The sequence below is a fragment of the Anomaloglossus baeobatrachus genome, chromosome 3 (genome assembly GCF_048569485.1).
Source record: "Anomaloglossus baeobatrachus isolate aAnoBae1 chromosome 3, aAnoBae1.hap1, whole genome shotgun sequence".
Classification (NCBI taxonomy): Eukaryota; Metazoa; Chordata; class Amphibia; order Anura; family Aromobatidae; genus Anomaloglossus; species Anomaloglossus baeobatrachus.
Window position 1 is genome coordinate 655,442,617 of NC_134355.1, and position 13,406 is coordinate 655,456,022.

Here is a 13,406-nt window from a genome sequence, read left to right on the forward strand (position 1 = left end):
TCGCTCATAGAGAGTTTAGGTACATACTCCAGGATACTCTCCCACACCTCCTCCGTTATCGTCCCAACTTCCTCCTCCCATTTAGATTTAGTTTTTTAAGTGGGTAGTCTAAAAGAAAGGTATGTAGTATATCTTTATACGTGCCAGAAATTATCCCTTTAGTGCTTCCTCCGCCCTTACACACATATTCCAGTACCAGGTCAGTCTGTATGTCCACACTTTTTTTAGCCGCTTGGGCTGCAATCGCATGTTTTAATTGACTGTAGTGGAGCCAGCCGGACGCCGGTAACTGAAACTCACTCTGTAACTGCGGGAACGATTTCAGAATTCCTCCGTCCAATATCTGATGCATGTATATTACACCCTTGCGTCTCCATTCCTCAATATTCCCCATTTTCTGAATCTCCGGGAGATTACTGTTATCCCAGATTGGTGTAAACTTAGTTAACCGGGTCACCCCTCTCACCCTTTTCAGCTTCTCCCAGGTCTTGTTTATAAGTGCCATTGTAGGTGACGTTTCACCCAAGATCCCCACCGCACCATCCTCTAGTCCCATTACCAATGGACTTCTACCAACTATGTATTCCAGGCACTTCTTTAATGCCCCCATCTTTCTGTCGATCAGACCACCCCCTGAGATGTTGACATTGCGCCGCCATAGAATACAATTCCGGATTTGGGATTGCTAGACCCCCCTCATCTTTCGGCCTCTGTAAAGTCTCTAATCGCACCCTGGGCTGCTTTTTACACCACACCAGGTCAGAAACAGCGAATTTATCCCTTTAAAACAGCGAGTTTATCCCTTTAAATCTTTTCTTTGAAATACAAACAGGGGCATTGTGCAGTATGTATAGGAGTTTAGGCATTACTACCATCTTTAGTAAATTAACCCTTCCAACTACTGACAAATGTAGCTTGTTCCAGGCATCCACTTTGGCTCTCAATTTTTTAAGAAGCGGCCATAAGTTCACCTGTATGTATTTTTCTACTGGCAGAGGTATCTGGATACCTAGATATTTAAATTCGTCCACACTCTTCAATTTGTTAGCCCCAGTATCATCATTTGTCCAGGTTACTTCCCCATCCACTTTAAAGAGGCTCGATTTAGACCAATTAATGGTCAGTCCCGAAACTTCTCCAAATTTCTCTATTATCTCCATGGCATGATCCAATGAGGCTGACGGATCGATTTACTATACTTTAACGGTAGTTGTGACCCTCACAACCCCTCGAAGTGAGTGTTTCTGAGCTCTTTTATTCTGGTTCCACTGGGATAAGACACCATCTGCGCCCTTGTCTCTTCCACATATTATCTTACCTGTAGAAATGTCAGCATCAGTGTTGTCAGACGAATGTTAGAGGGTTTGCATAATACCTACAGCAACACCAACCCTATAACATTGCCAGAACCACTACAACGCCACCAGATATATTTCAGCAAAGTTTTTTATTCCTTTATTTAGATTCAATTTCATGCTATTAACACTGATATTAGCACATAATATCTGTTACCAGGTTTTTCCTTTGTAATCTGAGAGCAACATAATGTAAGAAAAGAGACCCTGAATCCAATGATGTGTCACTTAGTTTTCTGGATGCAGCAATTATGACACAATCAAAGCACAGAAAGCTATCCCGCCAACACCACAGCTCCCTGTATACATTGTCTATAGAAGGTGAGCTGCTAATCAGTGCTGAGGGGGCGTGGTCCGCCTCGCAGGAGCATGAGCTAAAGTACGGGCAGTAGTAATTACCTGGTGATAAAAACACTCAGTTTTTAAACTACAGCACATACCCTAATAAATGACACATACAGAAATAAGTGCCTCAGCCCCTAACTCAAGCTGTGCTCAGATTATATAGCCAAAAAAGCTGACAGATTCACTTTAATATCATCTAATAAACCTTACTTTTATGTCATGTTAGAAAGGAAATAGGTGTTTAGTGCAACTACAATTAAGAATAATTCTCCCTTCCAGATCATTTTACTTAAAGTGCACCAATCATCAGGATTTTCCTATATAACCTAAAGCCAGTGCTATACTGGCACTATCAGGCTGATTCTATATATACCTTTAGTTGTCAGCTAGGATGTATAGTTTTTGAAACACAAGCAAGTAAAGTTTGTAAAATGAGCAGCTTTTCGAATGGCAGCAGCTGCCGATCAGCTGGGGTGGGTTTTGATAGTGATTCTCATCTGTTATTTATGCTAATTCTCTTATAGAATCTTTTTACTAAGTGTGGCACCCCTGAAGCTTCAGTCGCCACAGAGGTACTGCATCTCAGCCAGAGGTGTGGTATTCCATCCTGGGTAAGGAGGTTGTCACAACGGGTTCACATAGAAGCACAACACCCAGGCTCAGAAACACCTCATCAGACATGGCAAGGGCGTGATTATACCTGAAGCCAGGCTGGGGGAGTGGAGTCATAGGAGTTGAAACACAGTATTACAAGTGGGAACACAGTGTGAAGTGTGGGAGGAGAAAGAGGAGCAGTAGAGGAGCGAAGACCTGTGGCCTGGAGCTGATAGCTGAGGTGGGTATTCATAGTGAATTCTGCCCCCTGCCTGTCCGTCCTCCCCCTGTTATTTATGCTAATTCTATAATAGTATAGTTTTACTAAGTGACTAGAAGGACCTGTGTTGATGTCATACCCATGTGACCAGAAGGGGCAGGGCCTCAGCCAACAGAAAAATAATGTTGCTTCCTGATATCAACTATGTTGGCTGAGGCCCCACACCCTTCTAGTCACATGGGTATGACATCAGCACAGGTCCTTCTAGTCACTTAGTAAAATGATTCTATAATATAATTAACATAAATAACAGATAGGGGTAGGATGGACAGACAGGGGAGCGGGAATCACCCCAGCTATCAGCTGATTGGCAACTGCTGCCATTCAAAAAGCTGCTCATTTTACAAACTTTACTTGCTTGTGTTTCAAAACCTATACATCCAAGCTGACAAATAAAGGTATGTATAGAATCAGCATGATAGCACCAGTATAGCACTGGCTTTAGGTTATATAGGAAAGTCCTGGTGATTGGTGCGCTTTAACTAGTGGTTCATCTTTTGTTTATAGATGATTATAAGGTTGATGACATCCTTGGGGTTAGCAATGTGAAGTTATATGGGGTGTACTTATTGATGTACCATACTCAATGCATGTTTTCATTTCCTTTCATACTATTGAGCATAAAGTGAGGACACCTAAATGGCATTATTGGGAACCTGATCATTTACGGCAAAATTGCATGTTAAATCATGTCTTAAACTGGTACCAATGTGGTTGGGCCTTGTGTACAGTATGGATCTACCTTTTGTTGCTGCCCAGTGCAGTGCGGTCCTGTCGTTCCAGTCAATATCTTTATGATTTGGGTCATGAAGACCTTTCTTCAAGATCTCAGAGACCAAATCATAATCCCCGAGAGCAGCCGCTTGGTGGAGTTCAGTGATGTCCGCCATCTGGTAAATTCCTGGTTACAAAGAGATAAAGTTTAAATAATTTAAAAAATACTATATAGAGATATTATATTGACAAAACTATTGTGCCCCCTCCGCTTTTTTTACATCCATTTTACATGTATACACATACAGTGCCTTGCGAAAGTATTCAGTCCCCTTGAATCTTTCAACCTTTTCCCACATTTCAGGCTTCAAACATAAAGATAAAAATGTTAATGTTATGGTGAAGAATCAACAACAAGTGACACAATTGTGAAGTTGAACAAAATTTATTGCTTATTTTAAACTTTTATAGAAAATAATAAACCGAAAATTGGGGCGTGCAATATTATTCAGCCCCTTTAAGTTAATACTTTGTAGTATGTGTCTATCAGTTTTGCACATCGAGAGACTGAAATTCTTGCCCATTCTTCCTTTGTAAATAGCTGGAGCGGAGTGAGGTTGGATGGAGAGCGTTTGTGAACAGCAGTTTTCAGCTCTTTCCACAGATTCTCGATTGGATTCAGGTCTGGACTTTATTAATGGTTATTAATGGTTTATTTGTGAACCATTCCATTGCAGATTTTGCTTTATGTTTGGGATCATTGTCTTGTTGGAAGACAAATCTCCGTCCCAGTCTCAGGTTTTTGCATACTTCAACAAGTTTTCTTCAAGAATGGTCCTGTATTTGGCTCTATCCATCTTCCCATCAATTTTAACCATCTTCCCTCTCCCTGGTGAAGAAAAGTAGGCCCAAACCATGATGCTGCCACCACCATGTTTGACAGTGGAGATGGTGTGTTCATGGTGATGAGCTGTGTTGCTTTTATGCCAAACATATCATTTGCAAATCAAAACAAGTCTGTGGATCCTCTGTTAGGAGCCTCTAAAATAGCCAGATATCCCTCCGGGAAGGACTTAGCCAAGGGGCGACTCTTTTTAGGAGACCATCATAACCACCATATTAAGTGGCCCTTTTAGTCAATATCCAACTCTTTGACGAGTTTAAAGATATGACAAGGGAAATACCAAGGCCAGGTATCCATCCACAGACAGCTGTTTCGGGGTGTTGCCCCTCATCAGTGTGGAGTAGGGATTCTGGCTAGGTGGGGGCAATGCCTAGTAGACCAGGAAGACAAAACAATCACTGATCTCGGGGAGACCAGCCAGAGAAAACACTGCCGGCAGCCAACAATGGCGCTCAACACAGTGAAATCCTAGGTGCATTGCCCCCTGGGAAGTATACAAATCAAAAAAAGTCTGTGGAGCTTCTATTAGGAGTCTCAACACATAAAATAGCCAGATATCCCCCCAGGAAGGACCTAGCAAGGATTTCACTGTGTTGAGCGCCGTTGTTGGTTGTCCACAGTGTTTTCTCTGGCTGGTCTCCCCGAGATCAGTGATTTTTTTGTCAAACATATCATTTGGCAATGTGCCCAAATTGTTCAATTTTGGTTTCATCTGACCAGAGCACCTTCTTCCACATGTTTGGTGTCTCCCAGGTGGCTTGTGGCAAACTTTAAACAACACTTTTTATGGATATCTTTGAGAAATGTCTTTCTTCTTGCCACTCTTCCATAAAGGCCAGATTTGTGCAGTGTATGACTGATTGTTGTCCTATGGACATACTCTCCCACCTCAGCTGTAAATCTCTGCAGTTCATCCAGAGTGATCATGGGCCTCTTGGCTGCATCTCTGATCAGTCTTCTCCTTCTTTGAGATGAAAGTTTGGATGTACGGCCGGGTCTTGGTAGATTTGCAGTGGTATGATACTCCTTCCATTTCAATATGATCGCTTGCACAGTGCTTCTTGGGATGTTTAAAGTTCTGGAAATCTTTTTGTAACTAAATCCGGCTTTAAACTTCTCCACAACAGTATCACGGACCTGCCTGTGTGTTTCTTGGTCTTCATAATGCTATCTGCGCTTTAAACAGAACACTGAGGCTATGTGCCCACGTTGCGTATTTGCATGCAGTTACGCTGCGTATTGCACTGCAGCGTAACTGCATGCATCCTGCGTCCCCAGCACAATCTATGAAGATTGTGCAAATTCCTTCCCCATGTTGCGTTTTAGAACGCAGCGTTTCGGCTGCTGCCAAGACGCTGCATTCTAAAAAGCAACATGTCACTTCTTTTGTGCATTTTGGTTGCAATGTCGGTCTCTCTCTCGGTCTGTCTGTCGGTCTCTCTGTCGGCCGGTCTCTCTCTCTCTGTCGGTCTATCCCTCTCCCCCTCTTTCATATTCACAGATCACCGGCGCGGCACTGCACGGCTATCACACTGCGCCGGCTTCTCCAGCTCTTGAAAATGCCAGCCGCTCATTATTCCATCTCGTATTCACTGCTTCCCCTGCCCACCAGCGCCTATGATTGGTTGCAGTCAAGACACGCCCCCACGCTGAGTGACAGCTGTCTCACTGCAACCAATCACAGCCGCCGGTGGACGGGTCTATGTAGTGCAGTAAAATAAATAAATACATAATTAAAAAAAATGGCGTGAGGTCCCCCCCAATTTTGATACCAGCCAAGATAAAGCCACACGACTGAAGGCTGGTATTCTCAGGATGGGGAGCCCCACGTTATGGGGAGCCCCCCAGCCTAAAAATATCAGCCAGCAGCCGCCCGGAATTGCCGCATCGATTAGAACAGACAGTCCCGGAACTCTACCCGGCTCATCCAGAATTGCCCTGGTGCGCTAGCAATCTGGGTAATAAAGAGTTAATGGCAGCCCATAGCTGCCACTAAGTCCTACGTTAATCATTGCAGGCAACTATGAGACACCCCCAATGATTAACCTGTAAAAGTGAAAGTAAATAAACACATACATCCAAAAAAATTCTTTATTTGAAATAAAAGACAAAAAAACACCCTCTTTCACCACTTTATTAAAATCCCCAAACACCCCTCCAGGTCCGGCGTAATCCACATGAGGTCCCGCGACGCATCCAGCTCTGCTACATGAAGCTGACAGGAGCGGCCGTAGAACACCGCCGCTCCTGTCAGCTCCACGCAGAAACTGAAGTGAATCGCGCTGTCAGCGGAGACATCACTCGGGTGGAGGACTCGAGCTGGCCGTGGGTAACCTGAGTGACGGCACCGGTGATCGCGCGGCTCACTTTAGTCACTCAGGAGATTTGCGGTCAGCGGTGAGTCCTTCAGCTGTGATCGCAAATCAAGCCGCGGCACACAGACAGAGCCGTGCGATCACAATGAAGTCGGGTGAAGTTCATCTGAGTTCATTCTGACCGTGTGGAACTGTCTCGCAGCCAGCCATGCTCTTTTTAACAGTGCAGTCCCACTCAGCTCTGCTGCAAGTCTATGGGGATGCAGCAGAGCCGAGTGGGACCGCACTGACAAAAATGTGCATTCTGGAAGCATCCAGAACACATGAATTCAGCAGGAATTCTGCAGTTAGGCTATGTGCCCACGTGTGTGCTCTCTGCAGCGCAGCATTTTGTCACTGCATGTCCGCTTCAGAGTGCAGCTGAAAAGCTCCGTTCTGAAACTTTGGTGACTGTAGAATTTGTGCGCTCTGGATGCTGCCTCTCCCTATAGACAGAATGGAGACAGCATGCAAAGCGCACGAAAGAAGTGACATGTTGCTTTTTAGATTGCAGCGATTTGGCAGCATGCAAATCGCTGCGTTCTAAAATGCCACGTGGGCATAGATTATGCACAATCTTCATAGATTGTGCTGGGGACGCAGGACGCAGGCAGTTATGCTGCAGTGCAGATCGCAGCATAACTGCATGCAATACGCACACATGGGCACAGAGCCTTACAATGCGTCTCAGAACGCAGCTTTTCGGCTGCGTTCTGAGACGCACATGCAGTGACTTAGACGCTGCATAATAGAACGCAACGTGGGCACACCTGAGACTATTGTGACGCCCTGGCAAAGCCAGGTTGTCACAGAAAGAGTTAATCCTCCTTGGTAACCTGATCCCACACACGTGCAGCAGGACAAACCACCTCCCCCAGTGTGAGAGCAAAACAGAGCAGGAGGGGAGGGGCTGGAGCAGAGTGTGTGGAGAGAGAGACAGGAGAGGAGTCTGGAGTTGTAGCTCCCGGGCTGCTACAGAACCGTGCTCCAAAAGGGCCGGGACAGGCTGTTAGTGAGGAAGGGGCCAGAGGTAGCCGGGGCAGGGTAGCGGCCCGCCGGTATCAAGGGTGACCCGGATCACTGCAGGGGAGTGGACTCCCCGTTCCCGGCTGAGGAGAAAGAGAAAGAGTGTAGAAAGAGTCACCTGGCTGCAGGGAAAGAACAGGGGCTGCTGCACCGTGTGTGGGACACTAACACCCTCCGTACCGAAGGCTGCGGACTCCGGCAGTTTCTGGTTAATTCCTGACTGTGTGAATTTTCTTGCAAAGCGAACTGTGAGTAACAACATCCCCCGGTCCAACCGGGTGCACAGCTCTCAGACGGTCTCCATCTCCTCCCTGCACCACCTCACCGGGGTCCCGGGACACCAACACCCTACCCGTGGAGGGAAATCACCACCTTGCTGCCCACCACTATCCCCGGGATCCATTAACCGGCAGCAGCGGTGCTCCGTTACCTCGCCGCACACCACGGGTGGCGTCACGGACAATCTCCCTTACCTAATCCCCTTCTTACTGTGGAGCCTGGGATCACAGACCAGGTCACGCCACCGTGATACCCACAGAAGTGACCCCGTGGCCCGGATCTGAGTACCCCTTGTCCCTGGGCGACACACTATCACAGAGCAGGTGCATTTATGCAGAGAGTTGATTACACACAGGTGGCTTATATTTATCATCATCAGTCATTTAGGACAACATTGGATCATTCAGAGATCCTCAATGAACGTCTGGAGTGAGTTTTCTGCACTGAAAGTTGTCGCGGGCGGGGAGGAGGGTGTCAGCACACCGCGCTCACCCCTTCTGCTCGGGTCCGGCAGCTGCTCCTGGTGGCTCGAGCTGTGGGCCGGATCCCGGGGTTTCTCGAGCGACACTCCTCGCCCGTGAGTGAAAGGGGGGTGTTTGTTGGGTGAAGGGATTGTTATAGTTCGTGACCCCACCCACGGTTGTGGTGATTGCACCACCGCTGCTCGGTGTGGGGGTCCCGGGGATGGTGATGCGGAGCAGCCAGGTGTTGTGTTGCCCCTCCGTGGGTAGGGGTTGGTGATCCCGGGGCCCGGTGATGAGATGTAAAGTGTAGGGCCTGGAGGGCGCAGGGACGCGGGGGCAGCGCTGTGCCTTGCGGCACTATGGTACTCACTCAGCCTGACACACGGACACAGTTTGTACGGTAAACCAACGACTGGTAGGACGGTCCCACAGACGGCTGCACCTGCACTCCCGGTAGGTGACGGTGATGTCCCTCTTCCTTGCACCTGTGTTGACTGATGGTAGCGGTGGATTCCCTCCGGTTACCCGCTCCCCGACTGCAATCTGGGCCGGAGGAGCTCTACACTTTGCCCGCAGGCGCTGGCCCTGAGAAACTGGTGCCGTGGCGGTGGCGGTGTCTCTCCAATACGGGTTGGGCTGTTGCCTTCAATCGGGACTTGGTTGTTGGGGGATCTGCGTCCCCGTCACTGACGGATTTGGCAAATCTGGCGACTCCTAGCCTTGCCGGGGTCCGAGAGGCCCCTGCCCTGGTGCTGACTGTCCTTCGGAACACTGCTCCAGACCACCGGGCACACAGCCAACGGGGTCCTTCCAGGAACTTCCAAACGGTCCCCTTCCAGACGGTCACCGGCGTTGCTGACCTTGCTGTTCTGGCCCTCACAAAGCTGGACCCTTCAGGCTGTCTTTCTCCTCTGTCACCTTACTTGCTTTTTCTCCTTTTCTACTTTCACTTTCACTTTCTTAACTCCTCCACTTTAGCTCCTCACTCCTGCTCCTCCCTGAGCTATCTGCCTGGTTACTTCCTGCCTCCAGTGTTGTGAGCTCCTCGGTGGGCGGAGCCAACCGCCTGGCCCACCCCCTGGTGTGCATCATCAGTCTCCTGGAGGAAGGCAACAAGGATTTGTGGTTAGCTGTGATGTGCCTACCTGGAGTGTGGGGTGTGGTGGTGTGTGACCTGTGACCCCTGGCTTGCCCAGGGCGACACATTCCCCCTTAGCAAAATGCAGACCATCCGCGGGCTGCCGTCCTACACCGGTTTTATTTTTCTGTAAAAGGGGTAACAAGGGTTAAGCAAACATAAATACATTTTTAATCAAAACTCTTCCCAAGACGGGAGGCACATTTACTTTAACGTTGCAACGGTATACGGTCACGGTTTCCGCTCTCTCCCACCCAAGCAACCTGGCCCTGATGCTGCCCCTAAAACCCAGGCAGCACCCCTTGACCCACAGTCCAGCACAAGTTACCCGAGCGGGATCTGTCCTTCCCCTCCAGAGGGTGGCCACCGGTTCCTTTGGTGGCTGGGCCCTGGCCTGCTCTACTCAGGGCCCTCCCTCCAACCTGCCTCTCCGGAGGCGGCATAGCGGAAACGGTAACGGTACCCAACATATTTACAAGCCACTTAACGTTTGTGGTGCCCTGCAAGTTCACGGGCTTGTCCATGGATAGTTCCCATGCAAATAAACTTTAACGGTCCCCACGGGGACAACGGTGCCGGCTCCTGCCGGTTCAATCACAAGCAAATCAGGTAAAGTACTCGGTATAATTATTTTCTTCTTATCATTTCAAACTTTCAAACTTTTTCAAACAAACAGCAACACTCTTACATTTGCGGACCCCTTTCATTCATAGAACGGTCTCCCTGTACCTAAGTGGGGGTCTACCTAGGTTGGAACGGGTGGACCTTCGGGGCCCGGTGTCAGTGGTGCTAGACAGTGGGGTAGAGGGAACAATCGGTTCCTCCTCCCTGCTATAGTGTGGAGCAGGCGGAGGTGCAGGGGGGCTGGGTACAGGTTCATCCCTGGGCACCGGCACTGGTTCTGGCTCACGGTTGACCGCTTCCACTGCTCCTTCATCCACGGGTTGTGGGAACAGTATCACTGGAAGAATCACCGCGCCGTCCTGTGTAGGCCAGTCTGCTGGGAAGTCACCCATTACAGTGTGGATTACCTCTGCTGCCTTCTCCACTGGTGGAGGAACCGGTACTTCAGCCTCTGCCTTCAGCGCTGGGGGGCATTTTTTTAGATGGTCCCGGGAAACTGTGGCTAGGGTGTCCCCTTGGTCACGACTGATCTGGTAAGTCTTCCCGTCTCCCCATTCTGTGGGTTGTATGACATAAGGGACTTGCTCCCACTGATCATCCAGCTTGTGGGTCTTCCTCTTCCGTTTCAGCACCACATCCCCTGGCTGGAAAGGACCTGCGGGCGCCTTCTGGTTGAACCGGTGCTCCTGCTGCTCTCGACTTCGACTGAGGTTTTTCTCCACATACTCCTGGATTTGCCGGTACTGTGCCCTCCTCCGACTTTCCCACTCTGCCGTTGAGGGGAGTGCTTCCGGGGCTTCCAACCCCATCTCCAGATCCACCGGCAGGCGGCCAGGCCGAGCCCTCATCATATATGCTGGGGTGCACTTCGTCGAGCTGGACGGGATATTATTATACATGTCGACCAAATCAGGTAGCTTTTCCGGCCACATGTTCCGTTCTTCCAGCGGTAGCGTCTTGAGGAGCCCCAGGACCAAGTGATTCATTTTCTCGCACATGCCGTTGGTTTGGGCGTGGTACGGAGTGGTCCGGATCTTCTTGCAGCCGTACAACTGGCAGAATTCGTGAAACACCTCTGCTTCAAAAGCCGGGCCTTGGTCAGTCAGCACCTTCTCGGGGTACCCATGGGGTCGGCAGAAATAAGCCTGGAACGCTCGAGCAGCGGTTCGACCAGTTAGGTCCTTAACGGGGACTACCACCATAAATCTTGAGTAGTGGTCTACCATGGTCAATGCGTAGGTGTACCCACTTCGGCTAGGGGCGAGCTTGACATGGTCCAGGGCGACCAGCTCCAGCGGCTGATGGGTGACTATGGGATGTAACGGTGCCCTCTGGCTAGTCTCGTCCTTTCTCCTCAGTGTACAAGGACCACACTCTCGACACCAGGCTTCCACCGATTCACGCATCCCACTCCAATAGAACCGCTCCCTCAACAGCATCTCCAGCTTCTTCCACCCGAAGTGGCCAGCACCATCATGGTATGCCCGCAGGACAGTAGCGACCTCAGCTTGAGGAACGATCAACTGGCATATCTTCTCATGGGTCTTCGGGTTGATCAGCTCACGGTACAGCCTCCCTTGGTGTAGGTAAAGCCGTTTTCGTTCTTTCCACAAGCGTTGAGCTTCGGCTGGAGCGGCAGGGTCTATTCCCATAGCACCTTGTTCCACCAGAGCCTTGACAAGGCGGACAGCCGGCGCTTGGTCCTGGGCGTCCTGCCACTCTTGACTGGGCCGCGGGTCCAGATCCACCCTTTGCTGACAGACTTGTACCCTCTCAGTAGGCAGCTGGTGAAACGCAGGCAACTCGATCTCCTCGAGGTCGTCATCCTCGCACCCCTCTTCTGACAAATGGGGCATCCGGGAGAGTGCATCAGCATTTATGTTGACACGACCAGCTCGGTACTTTATGGTGAAATCATAGTTGGCTAGCCGGGCTACCCACCGCTGCTCCAGCGCGCCCAACTTGGCCGTGTTCAGGTGAGTCAGCGGGTTGTTGTCCGTAAACGCTGTGAATTTGGCTGCCGCCAAGTAGTGGCGGAACCGCTCCGTGATAGCCCACACCAACGCCAATAGCTCAAGCTTGAAGGAGCTATAGTTCTCAGGGTTCCTTTCGGTCGGCCGGAGTTTTCGGCTAGCGTAGGCAATCACCTTCTCCTTTCCACCCTGGACCTGGGATAGGACCGCTCCTAGCCCCACATTACTGGCGTCCGTGTGGAGGATGAACGGGCTCCCATAGTCAGGGTACGCCAGGACCTCTTCTCCGGTCAAGGCCGCCTTCAACTGGCAAAAGGACTCCTCATGCTTGTCCTCCCACAACAGTGGGGCCCCAATGGGTCTACCACCTTTGGTCTGTCCCACGAGGAGATCTTGCATGGGGGCAGCCATCTTCGTGTATCCCTTTATAAAGCGCCGATAGTACCCCACCAGACCCAGGAACTGCCTTACTTCCCTCACTGTAGTTGGTCTCGGCCAGCTCTGGATGGCAGTAATCTTCTCAGGGTCGGGGGCGACACCATCCGCACTCACCACATGCCCTAGATACTGCACTCTGGGTTTCAGCAGGTGTCATTTTGAGGGCTTCAACTTCATCCCGTACTGGGCAAGGGACGCGAACACCTCGGCCAGGTGCTCCAGATGGGCTTCATACGTCTGGGAATAAACAATCACATCATCCAAATACAGCAGGACGGTCTCGAAGTTTAAATGTCCCAGACAGCACTCCATCAACCGTTGGAAGGTCCCAGGGGCATTGCACAGCCCAAACGGCATGCTATTGAATTCGCAGAGTCCCATCGGGGTGGTGAAGGCGGTCTTCTCCCGGTCCTCTGGGGCCACGGCCACTTGCCAGTATCCGCTGGTGAGGTCAAGGGTCGAGAAGTAGTTTGCGGTTCTCAGTGCAGCCAAAGACTCTTCAATACGGGGTAAGGGATAGGCATCTTTATGGGTTATCCGGTTGATCTTCCGGTAGTCCACACACATCCGCATGGTACCATCCTTCTTCTTGACCAGTACCAACGGAGCGGCCCAGGGACTACAGCTGTCCCGAATAACCCCTGCCTCCTTCATATTCCTCAACATATCTTTGGCACACTGGTAATGTGCAGGGGGAATAGGTCTATACCTCTCTTTGATAGGGGGATGTTCACCTGTGGGAATGTGGTGTTGAACCCCCTTGAACCGCCCAAAGTCTAGGGGGTGCTTACTGAAAACCTGTTCGTACTCCTGCACCACCCTGTGTACCCCGGCCCTGTGATGTGTAGGGGTATCATCAGTGCCTACATGTAGCTGTTGGTGCCACTCCTTTGTGTCCCCCTGGGGTGGGGAAGTGCT

At 50.1% G+C, this 13,406-nt stretch overlaps 1 protein-coding gene across 2 annotated transcripts in view; it reads right to left on the minus strand.

The window, feature by feature from the left end:
• The window catches only part of ANKRD66 (ankyrin repeat domain 66), a 47,868-nt gene that overhangs the window by 16,099 nt on the left and 18,363 nt on the right, over positions 1–13,406 (minus strand). For both annotated transcript variants that reach the window (XM_075338811.1, XM_075338810.1), the window contains exon 2: positions 3,317–3,475. In XM_075338811.1, the coding sequence (XP_075194926.1) occupies positions 3,317–3,475 (159 nt within the window). The remainder of the gene's footprint in view (positions 1–3,316; positions 3,476–13,406) is intronic.